General features: G+C 51.4%; 4 protein-coding genes across 15 annotated transcripts in view; 2 read left to right on the top strand and 2 right to left on the bottom strand.

Moving 5' to 3' along the window:
• The first annotated feature begins 14 nt into the window (after positions 1–14).
• HMBS (hydroxymethylbilane synthase) lies at positions 15–10,789 on the top strand. 2 transcript variants are annotated; one of them, XM_076358602.1, is made up of 14 exons: positions 15–132; positions 270–323; positions 2,153–2,225; positions 2,904–2,953; positions 3,049–3,104; positions 4,216–4,293; positions 4,617–4,694; positions 5,814–5,889; positions 6,612–6,725; positions 7,247–7,285; positions 8,369–8,488; positions 8,745–8,798; positions 9,368–9,454; positions 9,680–10,789. In XM_076358602.1, the coding sequence occupies exons 1-14, from the start codon at positions 109–111 to the stop codon at positions 9,851–9,853; spliced, it is 1,077 nt and encodes a 358-aa protein (XP_076214717.1). In that variant the 5' UTR covers positions 15–108; the 3' UTR covers positions 9,854–10,789. The 2 variants fall into 2 exon arrangements, with proteins under 2 accessions (XP_076214717.1, XP_076214716.1); XM_076358601.1 differs by lacking the exon at positions 270–323 and having other exon boundaries at positions 111–132.
• A 256-nt stretch (positions 10,790–11,045) lies between these two features.
• On the bottom strand, positions 11,046–11,655 carry H2AX (H2A.X variant histone). Its single transcript, XM_076358603.1, has one exon. The coding sequence runs from the start codon at positions 11,540–11,542 to the stop codon at positions 11,111–11,113; it is 432 nt and encodes a 143-aa protein (XP_076214718.1). The 5' UTR covers positions 11,543–11,655; the 3' UTR covers positions 11,046–11,110.
• Positions 11,656–14,004: 2,349 nt separating this feature from the next.
• Positions 14,005–19,824, bottom strand: DPAGT1 (dolichyl-phosphate N-acetylglucosaminephosphotransferase 1). Of its 3 annotated transcripts, none has more exons than XM_076358597.1 (10): positions 19,768–19,824; positions 19,143–19,394; positions 18,927–19,047; positions 18,614–18,827; positions 17,949–18,095; positions 17,732–17,816; positions 17,084–17,272; positions 16,337–16,424; positions 15,817–15,972; positions 14,005–14,618 (listed from the first exon to the last, which is right to left on the bottom strand). In XM_076358597.1, exons 2-10 carry the CDS (start codon positions 19,295–19,297, stop codon positions 14,553–14,555), a joined length of 1,221 nt encoding a protein of 406 aa, XP_076214712.1. In that variant the 5' UTR covers positions 19,298–19,394; positions 19,768–19,824; the 3' UTR covers positions 14,005–14,552. The 3 variants fall into 3 exon arrangements, with proteins under 3 accessions (XP_076214712.1, XP_076214713.1, XP_076214714.1); XM_076358598.1 differs by having other exon boundaries at positions 19,143–19,317; positions 19,768–19,819; XM_076358599.1 differs by lacking the exon at positions 17,949–18,095.
• The window catches only part of C2CD2L (C2CD2 like), a 51,094-nt gene continuing 43,980 nt past the window's right edge, over positions 19,809–26,922 (top strand). For 7 of the 9 annotated variants that reach the window (XM_076358589.1, XM_076358591.1, XM_076358590.1 and 4 more), the window contains exon 1: positions 20,698–20,948. In XM_076358589.1, coding sequence (XP_076214704.1) covers positions 20,700–20,948 — 249 coding nt within the window. In that variant the 5' untranslated portion in view covers positions 20,698–20,699. Of the gene's footprint in view, positions 19,872–20,636; positions 20,678–20,697; positions 20,949–26,922 lie in introns of those variants that run through there. The other 2 variants (XM_076358594.1, XM_076358593.1) reach the window with 2 other exon arrangements.

Genomic DNA, 26,922 nt, shown 5'->3' with positions numbered 1-26,922 from the left:
TTACCGCTTGGCGGAGGGTGTCCGTCACGTGGGCAGCCGGACGTGACGCCTGGAGGCGGGGTCCCGCCACGGAGCAAGTGCGGGGAGGGCCGAGGGCGAGGCGGTGTCATGGCCGAGCCGGGCGCGGCCGCAGTGAGTCGGGGTCTCGCGGGGGCGAGGCGGCGGGCGCTGGGCCGCGCGCATGGCGGGCGGGGGTGGGGGAGGGCCCGCCGGCGGGGCAGGGGGCGGGCGCGGCGACGGGGCGGCCGCTGACCCGGTTGTTGCCGCAGGGCGAGAACGGCGCCGGCGGCAGAGCGGTCCGCGTGGGCACCCGCCGGAGCCAGGTAGGCAGCGGCGGGGCTGGGGCGCGTGAAGGGCTCCCGTCCTCGGCGCCCGCGGCCCGCAGAGGCACGCAGGCGCTGCGCGGGAGCGAAGGCGTTCGTTCCTCCGGGTGCCGGCAGTTCCGCGGCCCGGGAAGCGAGTTCGAGTAACGACTCGACGAGCGGGGAACCGGCGGGGACGTAGTCTGGCACCGCAGCTGCCGCTGGCTCATCCTGCTTGTAGGCGGCAAAGAAAGGCTGAGCTCCCTCGTGGGGGACCCCCGTGGGAGGGGGAGTTCACGCGTCCTGGCTCCTTTCTTGGTACTCCTAGCATAAGTTTTGAAAACGCTTCCTTTGGAGCCCGGGTGACGGCAGTTCTAAATAGCGCTGCCTTTGTTGAGGTAACGGCAGGCGAGGGTGCGGGTGCCCTGCCGGGATAACGGGGACCTTGCTGTGGACCTTGCAAGGTAACTTGCCAGGCTTATGCAGCTCTTCCAGGGAGGCGGGAAAAAAAAAAACCAGCAAAAAAACCCCGACGACTAACGGCTTCAGCCCGGACAAAGGACAGGGAAGGGACGAGTCCAGAGATACAGTGGGTATCTCTTGCCAGCTGGTCGCAGCAGGGAGGAGCGGACTCGCGAAGGGAGATAAATGTCCTTCAGGCCTTTGTTCTGAGATAACCTTGTTCGTTCTGGTAGCACGTTCTAAGAAGAATTCTGTACTTTCAAGAAGGTGCTGCGTGTAGACGTTAGGGCAAGGGACGTAGCTGTGCATACGTATTACCTCTTTTTCTAACCTGAGGCTCCTGTGGCCCTTTACAAAGGGAAGCAGCTACTTATACTCCTTTTATATGTAGGGAAACTACAGTCCTGAGAACAAAGTTAATTGCCCCAGGCTACACAGCTCACCAGTGGGAGAAAAGCTGAAGCTCGCCTGCGGTTGCTTGAGTCTGCTGCTGCTTGCATGTGTAGAATGACCCTCTGCTAGCGTAATTCTGTTTTTATTTCACTTGCTTCCGCTGTTCTTATGCGAGGGAATGTTCTTCCTGCACTTTACTACTTCAAGATCTGTTGCTTGCTGTGCGTGTAGGCCTAAGCTGTTACTTTTATTTTTGTCCATAGAACCTCTAAATAGGGCTCTGATCTTATAGAGGATAAGTAACTCGTGTTTGCCGGTAACTATAGGTTTTTCCAGCGGCACAGTGAAATCCCCCTGGCTTCTCCCAAAACTTGCAGTATTGGTAAAATTCATACTTTTAGAAAAAGCAGAGGGTACCCAGCGTGCGATATGACTTGTTCTTTCATCACTGAGCAAGAAGAGGATGGTTTTGCTTACCTTTCTGCCCACTTGCCGATGAGCGGGCATCTTTCAGCAGTCGCAATCCACGGAGGTGAAACCAAGCGGCTCAAAGTTAGGTAGGTAAGCGCTGTCTATGAATAAGGGCGCCGAGGTGGTGTAGAGAAATGGAATTTCTGACTGGGGGACAGCTAGTGACTGTAATCCTGACACACAGTCTTCTGCTCTAGTCGCACTTCCTAACTCGATAAATTCTTTGCTTTGCCTCGTCAGTGCTTGGATCACAACGGCACTGGACGTGGGGAGATGTTACTCTGCCGCTTAGTCGATAAAAGAAGTTCCTCGGTGAAATGCTCTGGTCGTGGTCTGAGTTCACGTGGTTGAAGGAGTTTGTACATATGAGTGATTTTACTTGGGGCTACTTATTTCTCATGCTTTTGCTTTAGAGAACGTGGCGGTCACGCATGCCCGACCATCGAAGAATGGCAAAGTCCTCTCTAGCTACTGTATGGATGATGTGCTCTTTGTGTAGGGCTTTGTTTTCTGCTTTGTTGCAGCTGGCCCGGATTCAGACCGACAGCGTAGTCGAGATGCTCCGTGAGCTATACCCTGACCTCCGCATTGAGATTGGTAAGTGTTTTTGGATGCTGCCCTGGGGTAGACGGCAGCAGGAGCCAGCCGCTTATCTTTGTGTGCAAGAGGTGTGTGTAGAGTGCTGTCACGAGGAGGAGGATTTGACTCTGCTTATCTGAGAGTGCTGTCTGAATTCAGTTAGGTTGTGTGGCTGCTGATTTCTTCTAGGGGAGAAAGGTAGATTTCATAAGCTCCTGATGATTGAAGCTCTGAGTATGTCATGCAGATGGTGTTACGTTGGTCCGTTTGAGAACCTGGCATCGCTCTGGCTGCACCCCACTATGCATTAGGGACATTTTCCTGTCCGGTGCTTGAGGCGTTCAACAGCACAGGAATAATGGGAGCCCAGCCTTGCGCTGAAGAGAACTGCTGAGTACCTGTTTACTGGCACTCCAGAGAAAGACCGTGGCAGTTTCCGCTGGGTCAGCTCTTCCCAAAGCCTGCCCTCTTTCCCCTTGCTCTGTTTTTGAGGACGGTGAAGGAAGTCTCAATTTCATTTGTCTTGAGTGCAGCGTATTTCTAGAAGCGAGCTGCTCTTGTATTTATCTTGAGTCTGTGTTCACGCAGTAGTGTGTGATGCTGTACTGCTCGTTACATGTTACGTTGATATTTCCAGTCTAGGCCTACGTGCTCTGACCAAGCCTCACGTTTAACTTGTGCTCTCTCTCTGAGCAGTTGCCATGTCAACGACCGGAGACAAGATCCTGGATACAGCACTTTCCAAGGTAAAGGTTCTCCTCTTCCTCTACACGAGAATTGTATTTGATGATATATTTGTAGATTTTTCTTTTGTGATTCACGTTCCTCCATTTGTGTGTAGATTGGGGAGAAGAGCCTCTTCACCAAAGAGCTAGAAAATGCACTTGAAAGACATGAGTAAGAGCTCATTGTTTTCTCTTCCTCCTCTGGCATTCGTGGTGCTCTGTGGACATCTTTGGCTTGCTGCATATGTGATCTAGGTTCCTTCTGTTCTGGTACCTCTCTGGCTAAGAAATTCTTTGATAAGTCATTGTCTCTCCCCCCTACCCTGGGCTTAGGCCACGTATTTTGAAGTGGAGATGTTGTGTCGCTTGGTCTGCCCCAGTTAGGTTTTTTCCTCCTGTGATTTGTGTGTTACATGCGCATCAGAGAGGATGTAATCTAATCTAATCCCTACTTACAAGTACGTTCTTTTAAAAATACTTTGCTTGGTGGTGTTAACATCTTGCATAATGTATGTAGCATTATCATGTTAACATTTATTAACAAATTTGCATGCTAAATATGCAGGAGAATTGGGCATGGGCAAGTTGTGCTGCTTTCCGGGTAACTTCTTTCTACAGACTCGGTTCAGGCTCCTGCTGGAGGAGGAGAGGGAGATTAGTGCTTTTTTTTTTCCCCCTCCTTCTTTTTCCCTTTTTCAGTGTCCCGAGGAGGGTTTCGGTGGTGCTTATGTCTTAGTTAAAGTAGGTTTAAAAACAAAGATATTCTTCTGCATCTCTGACACGTAGGCACGTGCTACTGCATTTTCAAGTGAAGTCCGTGAAAAAATACTGGAGACTCGAGCATTTTCAATGACGTTCGTTGGCCTTGTGGCGAAGCAGATAGCGTTTACTTTGGCTAGCTATTATTTTCGGTTTGAAGCGTAATACTAGACAATGTACTGGTTGCCTATTGGTACGATGAGTCTCTCCATGTGAACATCTCCAGCGTCTTACCCTCGTTCAACCTGATTGTTGTAATGTGTCTTGCATCGCTGCTGGGAGGAACGCATTGTCTTAATTTTACAGGTGGGAAAAGAGGGATAGAGAAACGTGAAGTGGCTTTTCTGGAGTAACACTAGAATTCTATAGTAATTCTGGCTATAGAATCCTGAAATTCCTCCCTCTTCTCCAAATTAATTCCCAGGGTGGGTGTTGATGCTTTTCTGTAGATGACCTGCAGGCCTCTGGTAGGTACCGCGTGAGCTCAGCCATCTGTTTAGTGATTACTGTCCTCTAATTTTTAGAGTTGACCTCGTGGTTCACTCCTTGAAGGACCTGCCAACTTCTCTTCCTCCTGGCTTTACCATCGGTGCCGTCTGCAAGTAAGTGTGGACGTGAGGCTCGATTCTCTGAGGGACGTGCATTTTACAGTGTTGGTAGTGGTAGGAAAGCAAAGGCAGCTTAGGTCCTTTTAAGTGTTCAAAGTTTGACCACCCTCTGATTAATCTCTGAAACAGTGGAAACATTAGAGCTGTCCTAGCGTTTCGTAGCCAGCAGGTTTGCTGGAAATTCTTGCTTTTACAATGATGATGGGGTATTTGGGAGCCAGAGGCAGTTCCTCTGGGGACCGATAGCAGAACCGTTAAGCTTAACAGCCTTCTGTTAAATGACGTGTCAGCCATTCTGCGCTTGCATTATTTTGCAGAAGGGAAAACCCACTTGATGCTGTTGTCTTTCATCCCAAAAACTGTGGGAAAACGCTGAGCCTCCTTCCTGAAAAGAGGTGAGTGGGGAGAGGAAGGGGAAGACAGGCGTAAGAATGAAAGGGAGGAGTTGGCTGATACTTCCCAGCGGCAAGTCAGTGAGCTCCTTGCTTTATCCTGTAGTGCTTTTACACTGCCTTCCGTTAGCTTTCCATAGACATTACACTGAACCCGCTTGCTGAAAAGAGCAACGCTGTCTCATGGGAGTGCTGCACACCGAGTGAGGTTGGATCTCTTGAGCCACCCTGCAATGTTTTCTCAAGTCAGACCCTTTCTTATCACAGTCTCCGTGCTCTTGTTCTCACCCAGCCGGTTCTGATTTCTTTGTTGGTTTTTTGGCATCATTCTCTTACGGTTCCGCTGGGAGCATGAGCAGTTTCTCCATTTTGATTCACCTGCCTTTTTGTAGAGGTTATTGGAGTCTTTTGTTTGAGACAGCTGAGTGAAATTACTCAGATGAAGGTAACTATGAGAAAGATTCCCCCCTCCCCCCGCCCCCGGCATGTTAAAGTAAAAGAAACAAACTAGCTGTGATACAAACGTAGACTCGCGCTTCTGCACATCTGGATAGCAGGAAAATCACATCTGGTTTGGGTTCCAGGGTACCAAGAAAAGCGAATAGCATACATCTCTAGAAAGGAAACGCTTACTGTCCAGACTGGCGGTTTTCTGTGGTTCCTGGTTATGCACCCTACTGTTTCCAAAGGTTCTCCTCCCACTGGATTTCTGTCATTGATGAAGCCCCTTCGTTTTAGTAACTTCAGTTGTCTGGCTACGTCTGGTTCAGTTTGGGGCAGCCGAGTCTCTTTTCTGTGACAAGTGTTGCCGTCTTTAAATGAGGTTTCATCGGTCCTTGACGGTGGCTAGGGGCTGCCTTCCAGAAGCATCTCCTGTAAATCAGTTCCTTGGGAGTGGCTTGCCTGCCCACTAGCTTCAGCCCAGCTTTATGCTAAACCTCACAAAGTGGTTTTCTTTCTTCTAAGGTGATATAAATCACTGGCAAGTTCTTGGATCTTCGTTTCAATTAAAAAAAAAAAAAAAAAAAAAGTCATTTGTTTCCGTGAAAGTTCTGACATCTCTCTGGCTGGAGGTAAGTGTAGGAGTATTCTGGATTTCATTGATTTTTTTTTTCCCCACAGTGTGATTGGAACCAGTTCACTTCGGAGAGCAGCCCAGCTCAAAAAGAAGTTCCCTCAGTTAGAATTCAGGGATATTGTATCCTTTCCTGGCCAAATGTGGGAGCTGGGTAAAGCTGCAAGCAGGAAAATACAACTTAATGCGAAATCTAGAATCAAGGCTGATTTATACCACCTGACCTACAAGAACAAGCCGCTTTCTCAAAGGCTGCCCTCCGCTAACCTATTCTGAGAGGGGTGTATAGCATACTGTAGCCCATTCTGTCCTCTACTTTCTCACGAGGCTGTAAAGAAGGGGCCAGCTTTCACCTAGCTGAAATTCAGGATGCAGATGAATTTTATGTTAAGGGATGTTCAAAAAAACTGCTTGAAGGGTGCCTAGCGTGTGTCTGTCGCAGTGGTGTGGCCAAATGCCGATTGGTTCCCAATATCCCAGATGCGATTTGGGCCACTAGTTCCAATGTGGCCCGCTGAACTAGTGGTAAAAGGCACCGCTGCTTCAGTCCTAGTAACCTAGTTCTTTGCTGTGCAAAAGGAGTTGGTGTCGGGTGTTAATAATGTACTATGATGACATGCATATCTTTTTGAGAGTCAGTGCTTGAATTACTATTCCATAATGCTCAGCAAAATGCTATTTAGAGAAACAATTGTCCATATTTAACACTTCTTTCGGGATGGTACTCTGATTCTCATTTGGAGGCTGTTGGATTTTGTGCCTTCTCTAAACACACTCAAGCGAATGTTAAGTGCTTATAGGACTGTTTGCCTGCTGTTTCTGTGCTTGCTTAATCACTTCTACAGAGAGGGAATTTAAATACCCGCTTAAAGAAGCTAGATGAGAAGGAAGACTTCAGTGCCATCATCCTGGCTGCTGCTGGGCTGAAGAGAATGGGCTGGGAGAATCGCATTGGCCAGGTGAGGAGCAGCAAAGCAGAAAATACCGTTCTCTGCTGAACCGTCAACTGCTTGCCTTTCAGACCTTGCAGTTGTCCTGTCAAAGGTGAGCATGCAGTCTGCTCAATCCATTGCCACGGTAGCTCGTGATTTGATGTGCTTCAGGGAGGATTTTTTTCTTGGTTGGTTGTTTTTGTTTTCTTCACACAGAGATTTATACTGTTCAGCTTTCCGTGGTGCAGTAACAGTTTGTAATCTGATCGTCTCCCAGCATTTCACAATACTCGTGTCTAGCAACGCAGCAGCGTGCATGACTAATATTCTTCTGATTAGCTAATTCACAGTGTGTTACAGTCCAGGTGAAGGAAAGCACATCATCTCACTTTAGGGGTGGAAACATTGAGGCGTGGGAAGGGGGAGGTGATGCTTCTTTGGTCAGGCACAAAATCAGTTGATGTTAGAGGTGAGCATAGAATTTGGCTCTCGCTTCCTATATTCCGAACAGTGCAACGTGAGTGAACCCTGGTTTTACTTTCTTCCAGCTCCTAAGCCCTGAAGATTGTCTGTATGCTGTTGGACAGGTACGTTACAACTCTTGTATCTTAAGCCATACTGCGTATTGAAAGTCGGCAGCAGTACGATGCGTCATAGTAGTTAATTGTGCCAAATACTTCTCGTGCGTTGGTTGCCAAGGAACTGCTACATCGATCTCTTTTGTTGGCCGTAACGCTGTTTTAGGCACAGCTTGTGGGAAGAATGGTAGTCAGCTCTGTTACCCGGTGTGGTGGGGGCTGATTTCCATCAGTAATGGAAAAGCAGTGAAAGGTGAAGGTAATGTGTGGCACAACTACACTGGGGCGACGCGGCAGATGTAGGGCAGGCTCTGGCAGGGTCAGTGTTTCACTGTACCAGGATAATTGTGCAGAGCCGCCGCAGTATCTTTGCCTTGTTGTCCTGACTCCCGTAGGGTGGAGCTGAAACACCTGCCTTGGAGCGCATTCTTAGTGCTCTTGTTTCTAGGCAAGCAAACCATTCTAGCCCGTGCTGGCCGTGTGGCTGAGTTTACGCAGTGTTGCACAGTGGGTATCAAACTTGCTAAACCCAAGCTGGCTATGCATTAGTGATTGCAAGTGACGAATCTGCAAATTCAGTCTGAAACAGTTATTTTGACCACGTGTTAGTCAGGTACTGTGCAGGTCCTTCCCCCCCCCCCCCCCCCCGTCTTGTTTCCAGTTTGGGAAAGAATTGTTTTGTCAACAAAGAATTGTTACTCGTTCAGCACTTGATCTTGAGAAAAGGTTGGGAAGCTTGGATTTATCCAGTGTTCTCGTCACAAAGGGACGTCGGGGTGGGCGTTTCTACGTATGCAGTCATAACTGAAATAGGTTCTAGAATGGTTTGAGGTGACAGTGTGATCTTGAACGCTTGGCTGAAGTAAGTTCTGATCTTCCCTTTACACCAGCTGCTATAGCATGTCTCTGCAACCAGCGGATTGTTTTGTAATTTGTTTCTGTAAACGTCTAAACATTGCTCCCTTAGTGAAATGCATCCAAGCCTCTGAGTTCCATTTCATGACCAATGCAGAGTGCACACAGAGATGCACGAAATTGAGGAATTATTATGACTATTACGTTGTGTGTTTCTTTTTCTTCTTCTTTTTATAGGGTGCCTTAGCAGTGGAAGTTCGTGCCAAAGACCAAGAGATACTGAATATGGTATCTGCCCTGCATGATGCGGACACCGTGTTACGCTGCATTGCTGAGAGAGCCTTCATGAAACGTTTGGTAGGTGTGGCATCCTTGCTCTTCTGCCCGCAGCAGTAAATACTGCTCTGCTACTTGACCTGATGCCATAGTATGGGAAATCTGTTACGCTTTCCTAAAACTGAGTAAGTAAAGTAAAGTAAATCAGAGATTTACTTCTGAATTGAGAAGGGCCTGAAGAGCGATAGGCGGGGTTGTGTGCAGTCCAAACTTTTCAGAGGCCTCTGCTTTGAGTGTGTCGGGTAGACGCCTCACCATCAGCTGCTTTCTGTTTTAGGAGGGTGGATGTAGCGTCCCTGTTGCCGTCAACACCATGCTGAAAGATGGCCAGGTGAGGAGCACTTTCTATTTATCTGGGATTATTTCTGAAAACCTATTCCAGCGCATGCGTGTGTGTTCCTTGATCCTTCCCTGAAGGTAACTCCAGCAGATACCTTTGTAGCCAATTAGGGCAGATAGGCTCGGGCCTTCGGGGTTTGTGTCCAAAGCAGGAGTATGAGAACAGGTTTGGCTACTGAAGCTCAGTCTTCTAGAAAATGCCCTTATAATAGTACCAGATTTCCCCCCCCGCCCTTCTGTAAAAGTAGTGTTGCCCTGAGATCTGAAAGTCTCGCTTCTGACCCCACGAAATCAGGGTTTTTACACAACGGAGTGCAATTAAGGAGGTGGGAAGCTAGAAAAAAGTTCGGCTTTTTCCTTGGGAAGTCGCATCTTCCCCAACAGAGATTACTTTTCTTACAGTTGTATTGTATTGCTATTCTTGCTGATCCCACTGCACCGCTAAAGCATCCCCCTCCAGGCTTGGCTTCGTATGTTGCATGTTTTTTTTAAAAAAGGGGGTAGTTGACTTTCTGTTTGTTTGTTAATGCGGTATTAATCCCTTCTGTATGTCCTTCCAAGTTGTATTTGACAGGAGCAGTCTACAGTTTGGATGGATCCGATAGCCTGAAGGAGACTATGCAGACCAGTGTTAATTATCCCCAACAGGTATGTGAACCACGGTGGGTTCAAAATCCAAACCTGAAGCTGAATGACAAAACCAGGCCTCTTGAAATCTGTTTATTACTTTTGGTCCGGTTCCTTGGAAACTGGAACAGCGCACTGTTCTCGAGGCTCCTCAGACCACAGATTTTACCCTGTTTCGCACGTGGCTTAAACTATTAATTGCCCACTCCTTCCCGCTGCCTTACATTGAGGTGTTTATATTCGCAGAATGAAGATGGACCGAACGACGATGTGCAGCATGTTGGCATCACAGCCAAGAATGTCCCTGGTCAGGCCCAGGAAGCTGCAGAGAACCTTGGTGTTGAACTAGCTACTTTACTTCTGAGCAAGGGAGCTAAGCATATCCTTAGCGTGGCAAGGCAGCTCAACGATGCCCGCTAAACCTGCGGTGTGGTTGGCACGATTGCTACAACTCTAGCAAGTCTTTGCAGCCACGCTATCATCCTCCTTTGGAGGAAGGGATTTATTTAAACGTTCACTCCGGTCTTATCTGACGTTTGGGCGCAAAAACTTGAAATACTGAGTTGACTAACTTGATTAGTTTACACTAACACTAGAGAGGGTTTTCATCCCTCTCTGTGTTTCTCTAAATTGCGAAGTCTCTCTCTGAAGTGTTTTCAACCATTTTTTGTAGCTAGGAAGTTAAAAAAATATTAAAAATCTGTAAGTGTTCTCCTATTCCATTTAGGAACAAGGTGCTCACTACAGATTATAATTGGAGGCTCAACTGTGACGGTACTAAAGCGCTGTACCGTGCTGACAGTATTAAAGTACTTTCAGTAGTCATTAGTATTACTTGGGCCTGTTCACTCATCGGAATGCTGAAGAGGATGACCGCTATAGTTCCCGATACCAGGTTCCTCATAGTAAAGTTAGCACAGATACCATGTTCATCATAAGTCTCAGTTAAGGTAAAAAATTAAGTTTGCAATTACCAGATGCAAATTTGTCAATTGGCCGCTAATAAATTAGGAGGTAAGTGGACAGTCAGTCTGGTTTCCCTTGTACACAAGTGTACAAGGGTAACCTCGGATGGTCATTCAGCTGCACTAACCAAGCAACGGGGAGCTGAAGAGGAAGCCCCAGTTTGGGCTGTTGTGCCTTTCTTGGTAACTGTTAGCCCTTTCCTCTTCCCGTGGCTCCTTGCACTCGCTACTGGGTTGCCATCCTCCCAGCGGGGCTCGTGTATTACAGTGCCTTCTAGAAACGCTGAAACGGCACCTTGCCAGGGTCCCATTTTGGAAATGAAGCATTGTTTATTCTCTATGCAAGGTCCACTGAATGTAACAGATGACGAATACAGTTCAGTTATGAGCACCCCATAGCGTGAGTGCAAGTCTTTACGGGCTCAGCTCCTCGGTTCTTCCAGCTGGACTCGAGCGGGCCGGTTGCTCACCGGTGCCTCGATTGGCCGCCGGCCCGCTGCGGGTGCCAGCGCTCCCGGCCCCTGCAGCACCCCCCGGCGGCCAGCCCACCGCCAGCCCCGGCGGGCAGGGCATGGCAACGGGATAAGACGCGCCCCCGCCCCCCCCCCCCCCCCCCCCCCCCGCCCCCGCGGATCGCAGCTCTCCCGGTGAGCAATGGGGGTGGCCCTGAAAAGGGCCTTTGTGTGGTGCCGGGGGGTGGCGACCGGCCGCCCTAGTACTCCTGCGACTGCTGCCCGCTGCCCTTCTTGCCGGCCTTGGTGGGGCCCGCGCCGCCGCCGCCCGTCTTCTTGGGCAGCAGCACGGCCTGGATGTTGGGCAGGACGCCGCCCTGCGCGATAGTGACGCCGCCCAGCAGCTTGTTGAGCTCCTCGTCGTTGCGCACCGCCAGCTGCAGGTGACGGGGGATGATGCGCGTCTTCTTGTTGTCGCGCGCCGCGTTGCCCGCCAGCTCCAGGATCTCGGCCGTCAGGTACTCCAGCACGGCGGCCAGGTAAACGGGCGCGCCGGCCCCCACCCGCTCCGCGTAGTGCCCGCGCCGCAGCAGCCGGTGAACACGCCCGACCGGGAACTGCAGCCCAGCCCGGGACGAGCGAGACTTGGCCTTAGCGCGGGCCTTACCGCCGCTCTTGCCACGGCCAGACATGGCGCCTCGCTACGCTGTGGGAGCTGCCCCTGTCGTCTGGAGCGGTGCGGCGAAGTGGGGCGGGAGGCCCCGCACCCAGCCTTTTTATAACCTTCCGCAAAGTAGGGCTCGGCTCATTGGACAGCGCCACCGCGCTTCGCTATTGGTGCGTCTGCCGGAAGAAACTTTTTTCTGACTGGTCGCCTGTGCGATACCACCGCGCTTACCCCGAGTCTATTGGCGACGGAGATCGGCCAATTAGAAAGTAAGGCGCCAAATTCATACCGTGCTGAGGCAGTTGGTGCGCGGCGCCGCCGCCGGGGGGGGGGGGGTGCGGCACCGCCGCCCGAACCGCCGCCGGCCGCCGCAGCAGGACTCGCGCGGTGGCGGGCCTTCCTGCTCGTCAGGGAGCTGCGGCCGGTGTGCTGGCAGCGGAGGGGCCGGGCACACTGCAGCGGTGGGCCTCTGCTGGCTGCACTCGGGACTAGAGCAGACGAGTCACGCAGAGAGCCTCTCGTGCTTCCCATCCACCCGTGGGCAGCCAAAGCACCTACTGTGGGAGCGCCAGTACTCCTGATGGGACGGGGTAACGCTTCGAGATCAGTTCTGTGTAAGGAGCTCTGACTGTGTCACCTCTTAGATTATGTGAGTAAGGGCTGGTCACGGTCACCCAAAGGGGCGGAGGAGTGACAATAGATGGGATGCTCCGATGACCGAACCAGCGTGATGCTGCCCTGGCAGGGCTGCTCCCAGAGCTTTCTGAAGAGTGGGGTCGGCCCCTGGGCCCAGGCCCCAGTCTTGGCTTGGCTCCCCTCCCGAGTGAGGCAGAGGGGCTCCTGGAATGCCTGCAGACTGAGGAGGATCCCACCTGGAGGGGTAATGGGCTTACGGTGGCATACGGGGGACGAGCATTTGGGGCTGCGTAAAACCTACTGGGAGAGCCTTTTCAGGGGACTGTGGGAATGCATGAGATGTATTATGGGTTGTTTAAGGGAAGCACCAAAGGTGGGGAAGGAGTCAAGGTGGACTGGGAGGAAAAAGCATGGGAACGTGGAAGAAGCAGGGTGAAGAAGGTGGTCGTGTGTGAACATGTTGCCGGTTGGTAGCCTTTATCTCTGCAGTCTGTCCTGTCTCACTAAACTCCATTTCTAGTTTTCTTCTGGGGTGAGGGGACTGACTGCCCTGCAGGCCTATGTACGTCTGGCGGTCTAAGCGCCAGCAACTGGCGTCAGGCCACAGGTCAAAGGGGCCAGTGTATACGTGGTACCAGCAAATGGGAAGACTGGAGCATGCGTAGAGTGGGGCTACGGCTAGGGTAGAGTGCCAGTGTGTGTGATCGCTGGCGAGCGAGCCAGACTAGCGAGCGAGTAGGATAATGGGCTTTGGAGCCAGGTATCCAGGACCAGATAGGGGATAGATTGGGGTCGGCAGGTTGCTTACTGGAGCTAGGTTTAAGTCAGCTTACTGGAGAAAATGGGGCGGGCATCCGAGTTGGCTACGGGAAGGCCATATGCCTGGAACAGCTAGTAGAGAGATTAATTTCTCCCTCTCTCCCTTTCCAAGTGAGAAGATCTGAGTAAGAGCAAGTAGAGTAGTACTGTGGACCTCAGGTGTTCATATGCCCCGGTGCCAGGAAATCCAGTGGCTAGTTAGCGGACAGACTGAGTGTTGAAGGCCAGCTACCGACGGGATTCATGTTTGTGTGCGTTGTATACGCATATATGTTTATATGGATGCACTCTACTAGCAGACTTCCAAACTGATCGGCTGGAGAGGAGGAAGAGGATTCGGCCACTTGTACCATTCACATTTGAGTGCTGTGTGTTTTCTGTGTTGATCAGTGCTGCTGGACATGTGCATTTTTGCCTACTGGGAATACGTTCCCAGCCTCACTACTGGCTGGACTTGGGTGTGTGGAAGTGCAGCAGCCTCACATCTATTAAGGTACCGGACTCGGCAACTTCTGCTGTCGCCCATCTCAGCGTCCCTGTCTTTGCTGTTGCGTTATTCCGCTTTTCACTCCTGTTAATCTCACGCAGACTCTTTAACCTGGTACTCCAATGGCTGTTACATGTTTTTCTGTCAGGTAGGTAGCAATTCTGTGGTGAGCTATGGTGCCAGATACTGCTACATAAACAATGATCTGTATTTGAGGAAAAGGTAATTGCAGCCTGCAGGCTCTTAGTTCCACGTTAATCTAAGGCTTTTTACTGATGTCCTCTATCGTGCAAGGACACAGCAATCCTTACTCTGCTAGCCTGTTCCAGATGTGTCCTATTCCACAAAGGAAGGCAGGAAGGCAGATGATAAAGATGTTCAGAAATAAAAGCCCTTCGGTGGGAACGTTCCCGGTAGCTGTGAAAGAGGAGGGAGCCTACTGCAGAAATGATCAGCCCCCTAGCAGGGTAGAAGGCCACAGAGATGGATCGTGTAACCTAGTTTCACTGCGCGTCAATATTCTTGAGGCAAAGCACTGAAGGGGAAAGGGTACCATGAGTTATTTTATTCTCGGAGCGCTCTGAGTTTTGGATATGCTTTATAACATGTTACTCTACGTCCATGGACCAAAGACAGGATTGGAGAAGCCAGGAGAGGATTCTGGTTTACTTGTTCTGCTGTACAGAGTCCCACAGAAATTGAAGTTCCTGTTTTTTCTCTCTCTCTCTCTCTCTCTCTGGGAACAGTAACATGCTTGTTTAGATGTATAGAGATTTCATCTTTCCCACTTTCTCCAAGTACTGTGAGTAAACATTTGGGTCATTTACTTCCCCTCTGAAAGGTATTCCCAGTAACAATGATGTCCCAGTAGCAGTGAATCTTTTCTATTAGCAGAATTGGACAAAAGCCTTCTCTGCAAGGGGGGGGGGGGGAAGATGATTACGGTTCAAGACTGGCCCACGCAGAGCTGTGTTTTGACAGGTGTCCTGAGGTTCTCAGAGGGCCGAAGCAAGGTCAGTTGAATCATTTGGTCAGCAACTGGAGAAAATTGACTGGCAGGTACAACTCTTTCCCCTGCTCCCTGACAGCCGAGTCAGACATCGTAAAACAAGCGCACTAGTTGGTACCGGATTGAAAAGGCAATCATGCTGCCCAGGACCTAGGTAAAAATCAGACGGAGAACAGAAACGTTAAATAGTTTAAGGCTGGCAGATTCCTCCTTTCCCGATGGACTTGCTACGCTTTCCAGCATGCCTCGTTTCACTAAATAACAACATTTAGGCTAAAGTGTTTTAGGTATAGAAAGATGAAAGGCGGAAGTCTAGCCAAAGGCCTTGTTTCTTTCTCTGAGCATCGTAGCTATCTGTGGGGGATTTCTTGCATGTGCCTGCGCATAGTTACACTGTGAGAACGAGTGGACGAGATGAATGGTTGGGAACCATTCTTTCCTTATTAAGGAGCCTGTATTATAACATAAACCCTATGGAAAATACCTCGTGTCAAAGCTGCAATTTGGCATCCTTACAAGAAGGCGCTGCCAAGACTTCTCTGCTGTGACTGGGCTCAAGATCAAGTGGTATGTACTTCCCATCCTCTCCCATCCCCGATGTAGTCTGCCTAAGCCCTGTTCGGTCTCTAGGTTTGTTTGTTCGTTGGTAGTCCTTCCTCCCGAATGGGAATTTGGCTAAATGTCTCTTCTCTTTCCTAGTAAGAATCTCTTATCTTTGATCTGAGGATGAAAAAAGAATGTTATTGTGGGCAACTAAGCAAGGCTGGCCTTTCCAAAAGTGGCGTCTCTACTACATTATGCATGAGAGTTCATGTGCTGAATAGAGGTAGCGGTGGTATCTGTGAGGCATGTTATCCTTGCGCTCCAAGTTGCTTCAAAGCGCTCCCGCATCCCGCTCAGATTCCAGATACCACTGAGCTGCGTGCCACGCTTATGCAAGTCCACCAGCTGGAGATAACTCCGGGACTGTTATTTGGTATGACTTAAAACCAGGAACATGGAAGAAGGCTGTATGGGGACAGAGCGACAAGGCACTCTGCTTTCCTCATGTCTTTTTTTCTAGCATCCAACGACTCGCGCCTTGGGAATCTTCTCAAGCTAACCTAAGGACTTGGTATTTATTAGCTCTCAAGGAACCGGGGCAGGGGGGGAGGGGGGAAGAGAGAGGGGAGGGATGTGTTTACTCCTCGAGCTGTGTAAATCTGCGATTCTCCTCAGGTTCCACAGCTCAACTGCATCTTGTGTGAAGAGCACAATACTTTACTTGCCCCTTGAAACTCTTGAGACCGACTTGGATCTGTTTCTACTGCAGAATACATCTTTCTACTGAAGGAACCGTTTGTCTGACCTGAATGAGTAGCAACAGGAGAGTGAGATTTCGCTCGTGGGTGGGTCCAATCAGCTTTATGACAAAGTTAATAAGTGTCATATTATTGCACTCGGTGTATTCGCCGTCTTCATCCGTTCCACTCCTCACATCTACTATGTGCAAGATCTTGACTGCCTGGGGAAAGAAATACTGCATGCTATTTCACCAGGATCGTTTGGCGCTCACTGGCTGGTTTTGCTCAAGAGCCCTTTTGCTGTACCATCCCTAAAGTCTGGCTCCTGCTCTTACTAAAAAGACAGGACAGGCTTATAATGGTCCCGGAACGCTGCTACGTGTGGTTGTTCTGAAAGATTGATTATTAACGCAATGGAGTGACTGCGAGGGATGGTGACGGACTAAGAAGAGTATTTTCTTCTGGATTTGAGCCAGGAAATAACAAGTGAACCCAGAAGTTCTGGATTCCCTCCCATCCTGTTCCTCTCGCGTTTGATCACCGCCTCAAAATGCGTCTGGATTTTGAATGTTTTTTGGCTATTACCTTCAGAATGTTTGTTCCCAGGGCAGACAGGCTCTTAGTTTTGAATTTGGAGTAGCTCATCTCCAACTTCCCTGTACTAGGATTGAGCCTAAAAGAAACATTAAAATTTTAGTTGGGATAGAGCAAGGAGACAGAGATATCCCTACGCAAGCAGACTTGGGACCTAGCTGAGTAGTTGAGAAAGAAATCCAGTGGCGGAAAAAGCGAGAAGAATCCGAGACGCTTAACAACAGCTGCCGACACCTGTTGTCAGAGGTGTCGGCACCAGACACCTGACACCAGAGTCAGGAAGAGATTCCTCCCCACCGCACCCCCAATACGTGCATAAAGCTGTACAGTTTTCAAAATAAAATAGAATCTAACATCTGCAGAGACAGTCGCTGACGTGGCATAGTGCCACAGAATGTTTGCTACTATGAAATCTTAGCAGATCCTGCTGCAACAGCATTAAAAGCGGCCTGTATCAATTTCGCTCGCCCTTGTAGCTGAGAGTAATAATATTCTTACATGGTTAAAAATCACTCTTCTGTATCTGTGGGGGTGGGGTGCTCGGAAAAGTTAACTTCTTTGAGAAGCCTCTACTCTGTGAAGCTCGACCGTAGCTGGCAGAGTGAGCCAGCTAACTTTTAACTGGAAAACTTACTTTGATGGCTTTTAGAAAGAGCACCTATCACCACCTGGCTCACTTGGTGTTGGAGACAAAAGGCACAATCTGTGGTACCGTTATAGGCCGCTCGGGTACATTACCTCGGCAGCCGGTGACGGGGACAAGGAATGACGTGGAAGAGTTGAGGCAATGAGTAGAGGAAGTTGAGCAATTGCGGGATGAAAAAAAGCAGCATTGTTTTGCTGAAGTGCCCCAAGATCCCCACCACGGCGAAGGTCATGCCAGCAAAGTAGCAGAAGGTGTCCCCAACAAACACTCGAGACGGGTACCTGCAGTCCCCAGGGCAGAAAAGCAAAGGTCTGTCATGTCGCTGTTGCTGTGAAAGTGACTTTATAACCATTGAATGTATTCACGCGTGGCAGGTTAGGGGCCAAGAGGGAACCGCAGCAAATCTACATAGTAAAAACAAACAATTGCGGGTACTGATGCCAAGAACTGCGGGACTGTGACACACAACTCGACTCGCAGAGAATACGGTATGAAAAAACGGCTAGAGAGACATGTGAGGGAGCGTATTCTATGCATTTTGGTGAGCCGGTGTGACTGGAATTGTTCTAATAAAAAGAAAAGCTACCCGTGCATCAATGCTTCGCACTCTTGTTTCTGGCAAGAAGCCTGTCTATGCTCCAGCATCCCACCTGCACGTCAGTAAGTGGTTTTGTTTGTTTGAAAGGGGAGAAAGTAAAGGCAAAGGTTTCTGAAGAAACTCTGAACGTCCATCCTCTTACCAGTTGTGGTAAAACAGCCCCAGCGTGGTAAAAAAAAAGGGAATCATGAAGTAGAGAGAAAAAATGTGATCATCTCGATAATCCCCTATAGAGAAAAGAAAAAAGAATGCGTTTGTGGTAAGACAGGACTGGCTGATTTTTAGTAATACCAGATATTGAAACCTAGGACTCTATCTTTGCTTTTTGCACCGGTAAACATATAGGTTATCTTCCTTACCGTTTAACTCTACCATGTTGAATACGATAATGGAAGCAGCTATCACCAGAGACTGCCCTGCTTCAATGCCATTAATTCCAGCGAGAATGTTGATGGCGTTAGTGCAGAACACTGCTAGCATGCCCATGTACACGTAGTAGAGGATACCTGCAGATCAGAGCGAGCCAAGTGCTTTAGCATTCATAGGCGAAGCAGGCCCCGGCCCAGTTCACCGAAGCTCTGGCTTCCTGCTTTGTACAGCAATCCATTACCTAGCGATCGTGGTGAGTTTTGATAGCAGTAGCTTACTAATAAATCTCCCATGACTCGGCCATCACGTGTACGCCTATGTACAACGCGGCAACTGCAGCAAACTGTTGCGACACAGGCTGTAGCGCTCTGTTTCTGTCCTTCGGTCATGCCAGTGGCAGCAGCCGAGTGCCGTGTGCACCTGGCGCTCAACTGTATTGCCAGAATGCTGAAAAAATGATTGATGCCTATCTGCGCATGGCTGGATGCTGGGTTTCTGGGTGTTCTTTCCAACCTAATATTTAGCTGTGCCCTCTCGCTGGTTACGTGAGCAAATCCTTCATACGCTCCCTCTGCAGCACAGAGTGCTGTCAGGTGACCCCCTTCCGCCGATCGCTCCCCGCTGGGATGATGGCTCCTGGCAATTCGTAACTTACCCAGGTCCAAGTGCATGCCCAGCAGCAGCCGGAAGGGCTTAGGCACTACAATGGTCGTGTTCCCAAAGTTGGTGAAGTAAACCATGAGCAGTGGGAGGGAAGCCATGGTAGGAAGAAGGAGCTTGTGGCGCCAGCGCAGGTTCAGAACGTCATCTGCAAAGCCCAGGAAAATCATGCAGCAGATGGCAAGGAGGGAACCGATGAGCTCTACGAACTGCGGGACAGAGAACAGGACCCCGGTTACCGGTGGCCGGTTACCGGTGGCCGCTCCCCGCCCGTGCCCGCCCCGCTCCCAGCGCCAGCTGAGCCTCACCTCGTCGTGAGGAAAGGCCGCGCACTGCTCCTCCACGAAGCATCTCAGGAAGGGCACGGGAATGAAGCAGAAGAGGATGATAAGGAACACGGCGCCGCTGATCACGCCCTGTGCTTCGGGGCTGAAAGGAAGGTAAGGTGGGGAGTCAGCCCGGCCGATCCCACTCCCGGGGCCGGGGCCGGGGCCGGTTCGGCCCCACGGGGCAGCGCTACTCACACGGGCCGCCGTGAGGCCTTGTTGAGGTCTTCGCCGAAGAGCCGCGCGGCGAGGAAGTGGTCCTTGAAGGCCGGGATCAGCGCGAGCGTGGCCACGAAGCCCAGCAGCGACCCGCCGAGGTTAATGAGGAGAGGCACGGCGGGCGCGGCCGCCATGGCCACAGCGGGCGCTGCCCCTGCCAAGGGCACAGAGCGGGGCTGGGCGCGGAGCGCCGCCCGCCAACGCCTCCCGCCGCGTGTTTCCAGCCGGACGCTAGAGAGGAGGTACCGGATGCGGGAGCTCCCTCCGGCCGGGGGGGGGGGGGGGGGGGCGCCATCTTTGGCCCTGGCATCGGACGCCTGCCGGCGCGGGGCTCTGCTCGGACGCCGGCCGGGACCGCGGCCGGTAGCGCTTTCGCCTGCGCCCAGCGCTGGAGCCTTCGCGTGCCCCGCGAAGCGAAGCTCTCTGCGCGGGAAGCGGCGCTCGCCCCGACCTGGGGGCGGCCCCGCGACGGACTCCACCCCGCAGCGCCCGCAACCGCCATGGCCGCCTCAGCACCCCTCGAACGGTGCGCCGGCTCTATTCCGCCCCCAGGTACGTCACTTCCTGCCCCCGATGTTGGAAACCCCCCAATAAAATGTCTTACTTGAGATCTTCAAGTGCCAGGAAATCTGTAACAGCCGTTGGGCCCTCGGGGATGGGGGATAGGCGCCATGTCCGTCCACAGGCGTTGCGTTCGGGTGTGAGTCGGTGAGCGGAGGGGGGGGAAGCGGCAGAAGGCGCGGTAGCGGCGAGGAGCTCTCTCCCGCGCCCTGCGCTTCTTCCGAGCCGGGAGCGGCGACCCGCGGTGGTTACTGATGGCTTTCTCTGTGCTGCCTGGAGAGCTGCTGCTGCGCGGAGAGAGGCCGCCCCCGCTCTGCCCTCTATCGAACTTCGGCAGCGATGACTTTGCAAACTCTGATTGAGCCTTAAAGAAACTTTGAGGCCGGCGCGCGTCACTGCTAGGGGGGAAGCGGCGGCGCGGGGCGGGGGGGGGGGGCGGTTGGCCGCGGACTCCGCAGCTCCAGCAGCGAGGAATCGCCGCCGGCCGGCCACCGCTACCCCGGGTCGTGACCGTCGTGAGAAGAGGTGGTCAAAACTCGTGTTGCCCGCCTTCCGCAGCGAGGGCGGCCCGAGCTGGCGGCGGGCGAACGGAAGGAGTCCGCCCGGGCGGTAAGCCGGTCGGGCCGCGGCGTAGACCCCCGCCCGCTTCGGGCCGCCCCGCCAGGCCGCGGGGGGGCGCGCGCGCTGCGCCGCGCCCCAGCGCCGGAAGAAGGCGACCGGTCGGTGGGGGGAGGCTGGCGCCGCGCGCGGGCCGGCGGTTGAGCGCGCGCGGGCCCGGGGCGCCGCTAAGGGCCAGGCTGCGGCGGCGCGCGGCGGGGGCTGGGCCCCCGTGCGCCGCGGGGCCGGGAGGAGGGCGGCGGCGCGGCCTCCCCTCCTTTCGCCTCCCCCGGCGGGAGGTGGCGGCGGCTGGGCCGGCGCCGCGGCCGGACGGCGGCCCGCCCACCATGCCCGCCGTGAGTCGCTGAGCGCGGTGCCATGGGGCTGGATCCGGGCTGGGCCGCGCTGGTGCTGCTCTTCGCCGCCTCGCTGCTCACCGTCGCGGCCTGGCTGCTTCAGTACTGGAGGTCCGCGGCCCTGCGGGTGCTGCGGCGGCGCGGGGCGGTGGCGGCGGAGGAGACCGGGGCCCGGGCGCTGCTCGCCGCGCTGCTCGCTCTCCGGTCCCTGCGGGAGCAGTGGCAGCGGGCCTGGGTGCGAGCCCTCAACAGCCAGGCGCGCCGGCACGGGGTACGGCGGGGCCCGGGCGGGCGCCGAGGCGAGGCGAGGCGAGGTGGGGTGGGGTGGGGGGAGCTGCCGGCGGGGGCGGAGGGGGGAGCGGCGGCGACTTCTAGGCGGGCGGGGCCGCCCGCCCTTTGTTCTTGGGCTCCGGGGAAGCCTTCCTCGCCGGGCGCTCTCGGGGGCTGCCAGGTCTTGGCCGAAGGAGCCGGCGTCGCTTTTCGAGCAGCTTTGCGCGGGCCTGGTGGGACGGGAGCGTAACTAAACGGGAGCACACCGCGTACGGAAAGGTGGGCGTCGGGCAGCACGCTTCGTTTGACGCGGTTTGGGGCCTGAGCCCGAGTCAGACCTGATGAAACCGGCTGATGTGGCCGCTTTGGGGTTTCTGCAGCAACCTCTTCCGAATTTGCCGGTGTTTATTCCCTTTCATCTCCCAGCATTACTGTTGCATCGTTTTGAAGCTCATGAAGGCTATGCCTCGCCGATTCCATGTGGAAATAATTGCACAGTAACTCGCATTGCCTGCAAGGCAGGGGCTTTTGCCCACAAAAGCTATGGTCCAAAGTCTGTCGTGATCTCCTTTCTTTCTGTCATGTGAATGGGAAGGGGGAGCCTTTCTGTTAAGCTGAGTGGGAAAACCAAGAGCTAAAAAAGATTAGCGTGAAACTAATGTGTTTGAAGAAAAGGAAACCAAAATCTTGAAGAATGCAATGTGAACTTGTGTTTGAGTTTTCCAACGAGCTTGGAAAAGTCTCCTTCTGTTTGACAAAGTGAGTTAAGTACTGGACGACAGGCAGAACAGAAAAGCAGATCTCTCGGTGCAGCATGACCACGTGAAAAAATCAGGCGATTGGTGAAGGTGGGGAGGAATGAGAAATTGTTACTCCCCCTGTCCCCACCCGTTGTTAGTTGTATCAGCATAATAGGCTTCGCAAAGTCCAACCCCATAGGTAACGTCATGGCTTTGGCTCCTTTGGGAATGCTTGCACCGCAGTTTTTCCAGCATACCTTCTGTAGCTCTTCATTTCTCTGTATTTTCATTTGCCTCAGTGTAATCCCCTCATAATAACTTGCTGGGATGAGATGAAGACGATGGATCTTTGAGGAAGTCAACTTAGGAAGAAATGCTTGGTTTTGTTACGTGTCACCTGCGTGGCACCTGTCTCTTTTCGGGGAAGTCCCTTTCGGTTACAAGGCAAGTAAGTTGCACCCGTGTGGTACAGCCATTTGAATAAAGGCTGCAGAGCTGAATGAATGTCCTCTGCAGTTTGACCAAAGGAGGCTGTAACTTCATCAGCAAGCATGGGGAAGTTCGGTTTTGCTCTTTTGTTTTCCTGCTTAGAGTTGCCTCCTGGTGTTAGGAAGCGCAAAATGACCAGGATGGGACATTTGCGCATAATGAGCTGCCTTTGCAACTTTGCGTTCCTTTTCCAGCCTTGGACTGGGAACGTTTTTGTTTTACTGGTGTCAAGTATCCTAGGGCAGAGAATATTTAAAAATATTGTCCGCCGCTCCTTTTGAAAGGATGTACGAAGTCACCTAAGACCGGGTAACGTGGATTTAGAGCACAGACTGTTACAGGTTTTGTAAAGAAGGCCATAGCTGGTACTACACCTGGTCCCTGTACCCCATACGTTGGCCGTGTGGGAATGGTGAATTTCCTGAGAGGCTTTGTTGTCTGTCACTTCTACGAGGTGAGGTGGTTGAGCGTTACTACTTGGAAGAGCAGCATGTCTCAGGGCAAGTTTTGTTCTCATAAGAAATATGTGGAGTCAGCCTCCACAAGTATTGCGCAGGCATGAATGCAGATGGGCTGTCTGCCTTGGATTGTGTACTTCTGCTACCCGGCGGATGTTTTTACCTGCGAAGTTATGTCTTCTGCCTGTTACAGATGGATCAGGGAATTGACTTGTTCCAAACATTACCTTTCTTAATGCTTGTCTCATGTATGTTGTGTCTTCTTATTCTGAGGTGTGTCAGAGACCCCGCTCGTGAAGCTGGGTGTCGCTTCTTGCTGCTGTTTTGGGCAGATTTGGTTCAGTGGACCTGTCTCACTGACGCTCCCCAGCTAGCTTTTATTGTTTTCCTTTTGAAGAAAGAACATTTTTTTTCTCTTTGTTCCGTTGTGTTCAGTCCTTCGCTTTCCCACCTGAAGTTCTCTCCGCTCCACATGTGACATGACTGCTCACCTCCTCCTTTGCTGTGTTAGATTGACTCACCAAATGTTAGATTGACTTGGAAAGGTTGGCATGGTTTCTCCTTCGTTGCTACTTGTGATAAGTGAAATTGTTCTTTTTAACAGGAATGTAGCAGCACCCAGTCTCTCTTTCCCACCTTAGATCTAGCTGGCTAGCATTAGAAAATAGGAATGGATGTTTGTATCCCCGACACCTTGATGGTGTCAAAGGACAGGGTATTCAAAATTGTTCATTAGTTTTAGGATGAGCTTGTCCTCTGACAGGTTTTCAAGAGACCGAGTGCTCTGTTCCTAGGAGGTTTGTGGAAAAATGGCTCTTTCCACAAAGGTGTGGTTGATCTGCCAGATGCAGGGATAAAGATCAAGTTAACCACCAAACCGTAAGCTGTGCCTGCTTTTGTGAATTTGGCTGTTCCTTCTCTGTTGATTCTTTGTCTTGTAGTATCCTTTAATGGCGTCAATTGCTTGCGCTTAGTTGTCGATGACTGAGAAAATGGGAAGGTGCCCGTTCCAAAATAGGGTAAGAAGTTTTTGTAGAGGGGGAGGAAAAAAAAAAAATAGACTGGCCCCGTTGTTGTGTTCATGTCCCGTTTCTTGCACTGGTTACTTGGAATGAGTTCAGAAACCTTCATCATACTCTAAGAGAGTTAGAAAACAGTCCCTTAAGTATACCAAAGGCAGGAGGAGTCCAGAGTGCGGGCCTGACTGCTCTGAGAGAAGGTAGGACTGATTATGAGTAGTAGTCTAACGATTACTAACCGGGATATGTTCTTGATCTTACGGGAGGAGGTACAAGAAGAGAGGGTGGTGCTGCATAAGGTGGCTGCGGGACTATCTTCCGCAGGCTGTTGGAACGGACTCTTTTGTCTGGAGCTAAATGAGGCTAGATTACGTACTGTAAGATTACGCTCTTGATAGTTACACTGGGTAAGATGTGAGAAACTTGATCTGGTGTTTTAACGTGTCAGCTGCTAAAGTTCTTCCTTCTGCCTGCCTCCATCCCTTTCTCCCTCCCTCCTCGTCCCCGCCTTCCCCTGGTTGTGCAAATAGCCAGGTGCAGCATTGAACCTGAGATCCGTATCCTGAAAAAGCGGTCCTTTTTGCTGCAGAAAACTTCCGAGCGTCAGGATATGCTCAGCTGATTTATTGTACAGAAGCCGAAACCCTGCAGATCCTGCTGGTGTTGAGCCCTCAAAGCCAGCTCTTCCTTTTGTGACTGAAAGTAAGTTCGTTCTGATACAATGCGTATTCTATTGAGGGGGACCCACTGCCGTGACGCCTAGCGGCCCCCTGGGGTTGGCTCAGTACAGTGGCTCGCCTAGGGCCACGGCAACCGCTGCTTCTCTTTTCAAGACCTGATGGGAAATTTGAGGGCCGTTCTCTGGGACGGAGCACGCACAGGCAGAGGCCTTCTCTCTTTTGGAGAGAGGACTTGGCAGGGGACCGAACAGAGGGGAGAACAGTTGCAAACTGCCTCCCCCTGTAGAAACGTGCCCTCTCCTTCCGTGCCCCTCTTGTCAGAATGTTGCGGTGGTCAAGTGTCAGCAGTCACCCATATCTGATACGCTGCATTCTTCTGCCATGCGCTGAATTCCTCAGATCCTCACAAAATGACCTGAATTTCTAAGTTCCGGAATTTAGAACTCCTTTAAGGTGAAGATTAGCTGATGGCTGAAATGACATGGAGGCCCCTGGAGGGCCACGCTTCAGTTTCTCCTGCAGTCGCTCCTCGTCTGGAGCACGTCTACTCAGAAAGCGGCATTGCTACAGCGAGTTGCTGGGTCTAAAAGCTGTTCTCTGAAGCGGGGCCCGGTGGTTATTCTGGGGAGCTATGTCTTATGTGGGATTCTGGATAAGATCGGGAGTTACCTGGAGCTGCTTACATCTGTTTAACTGGGAAAAATACTCCATCTCGACCCTTTTCTTCTCCCGCCCCTCAGGCATCCCATTCCTGCCAACGCCCTGCTTTTGAGTCGCAGCGTTCCAGCACTCAGCCCCCGGCCCCAGCCCCGGTCCTGGTAAAATGGGATAAAGTGACTGATCGTGTCTAACTGGGAAAGAGATGACAATGGTCTTTCTGCTAGTGTTTCCTCCTTGAGCCTTGGAATTAAGGCACGGAAATTCTTTCGGCCACGCAGAAGAAATGGCACAGACTTCAGTCGGGGATGGAGGTGGAAGGCTTAGTGTGGGCCCTGAATCCCAGTAATGCTCGCAAAGCTGCGGAGATATGTAACTGTTGTTCAAGATAACTATTTATGTAATGATTTCAGTCGCGTCTAAAGTTTGCGATCCACATAGAAAATTACTGCGTTGCAACATTTGGCGTATACTCGCAACTATCCTTTATAATGCAGTTGGTTTTGAGGTATCTCTTTGTCAGGTGATAAAACAACTGAAAATTAGCATTTTGTCTTTTAGCTAGTGCTTCGGTACATGACTTTTTGCAAGATGCGTTCTGCCAAGGAACTCTTCGCTGACTTGTACGAGAACTTTCGCATTACAGCCTGTAGCATCAGGAGACTGTACCAGTAGAAGAAGTAAGACCGTTTTTGTCTCGGTCGTTGCAACTTTGCTAACGTATTGCAAGGCTGAGTAACTTTTCATTGCGTGTCCTGAGGAATTATGTTTTCAAGCGATCTAGGGGGCTGCCAAATGAGAAGAGAGTAGGGACTTAATAATATGAAAGCGCTAACTGTAATTGAAAACTTTTTTTAAGGCAATACTCCTCCGGTCTTCTAAAAGTTCAGTGCGATTAGGTGAAGTCAGCCTCAGGTTGACTACAGTCTTCTCCGTGTAGTCCATGCGCACCTTCCAAAGACCACAGAACGGGAGACTTGTTCTGGGCTGGGTGCGTGTTAGGTTTTTTTGTTTTGTTTTTGCAATGAAGTTGCATAAAGGATAGTCCTGTCATCTGCCGAGATCTTGAAGGAGAAGCTGCGTCTCCTTTTTTTTGCAGTGCATTGCAGTTTTCAGGTAAACCTCGGTTTAGAACCAATGGCAATTCTGTCTTTGAAAATGCACTAGCCTTGTCATAAAAAGCATTCCCCTGTGGCCACGTGCTCCCTCCCCAGTCTACGAAAAGCTTACGAAATTATTCTTGGATCTGGTCGAGGGGAGGGACGTAAGGCCTGATAGCGCTCGTCCCAATTGACGGTAGCTCCTTCCCTGCTCCCAGTCTGACTCCACCCCTGCTCTCCTTTTAAGTCCCAAGGGGAGTCGGGGATAGATTGAGGCTTAGAAGCGAGCGATCTCACTTTCTCCCAGGTAGACTTATTCTTAGCTCCTTTTGCTGTCACATTTTTTTCATTTTAGCTGTATCGACTGACAAAAAGCCATAAGGAAACGCAGCTCTGCAAAGCTGGGTTTAAGAGTGGAGTTAGCGTGGAGGAGGGGATGGTTGTGAGTACGTCAGGCTCTTGGTGTGGATGCAGAACGGTGGAGGGTCTCGGCCCTCAGATTTATAAGCCTGCTTCCACGGCCTTGTTGGTAAGGCTGGGGAAGAACTGTAGATTCCTGTCTTGATTGCTTGTTCAAGAGCTATCTTTACCATCCTCTGGGTGTGCTGTCTCATTTTCCCTTGTGCGTAGTCCCAAGAAAGGGAAAGGGAAATGCCAAAACTGGGGTAGAAGTCTCATGGTTTGCCATAAAAGGATAATAGAGGGATGCTAGCGTTCCAGAGTCCTAGTTCTGGAGAAACGCTGTTCGGTCGCTTCCCTCTTGATAGTCTGTTTCCTTCTGTGGTTTTGTTGTTTCTGCATGGCTTGTTTCAGTTTGGTGAATTTTAAAAGA

Source organism: Aptenodytes patagonicus, chromosome 23, assembly GCF_965638725.1.
Source record: "Aptenodytes patagonicus chromosome 23, bAptPat1.pri.cur, whole genome shotgun sequence".
Lineage (NCBI taxonomy): Eukaryota > Metazoa > Chordata > Aves > Sphenisciformes > Spheniscidae > Aptenodytes > Aptenodytes patagonicus.
This window is presented reverse-complemented; position numbering and strand designations above follow the sequence as displayed.

Bases quoted from the DNA above. Each gene is read 5' to 3' on its own strand.
- HMBS (XM_076358602.1), top strand. From the start codon at position 109: ATGGCCGAGCCGGGCGCGGCCGCA. The intron at 4,695-5,813 runs GTGAGTGGGGAG...TTTTCCCCACAG, and splicing joins AGCCTCCTTCCTGAAAAGAG to TGTGATTGGAACCAGTTCAC. The intron at 5,890-6,611 runs GTATCCTTTCCT...TCACTTCTACAG, and splicing joins AGTTAGAATTCAGGGATATT to AGAGGGAATTTAAATACCCG.
- H2AX (XM_076358603.1), bottom strand. From the start codon at position 11,542: ATGTCTGGCCGTGGCAAGAGCGGCGGTAAGGCCCGCGCTAAGGCCAAG.
- DPAGT1 (XM_076358597.1), bottom strand. From the start codon at position 19,297: ATGGCGGCCGCGCCCGCCGTGCCTCTCCTCATTAACCTCGGCGGGTCG. The intron at 19,048-19,142 runs GTGAGTAGCGCT...CCTTCCTTTCAG, and splicing joins AAGGCCTCACGGCGGCCCGT to CCCCGAAGCACAGGGCGTGA. The intron at 18,096-18,613 runs GTAAGTTACGAA...TCTGATCTGCAG, and splicing joins GGGCATGCACTTGGACCTGG to GTATCCTCTACTACGTGTAC.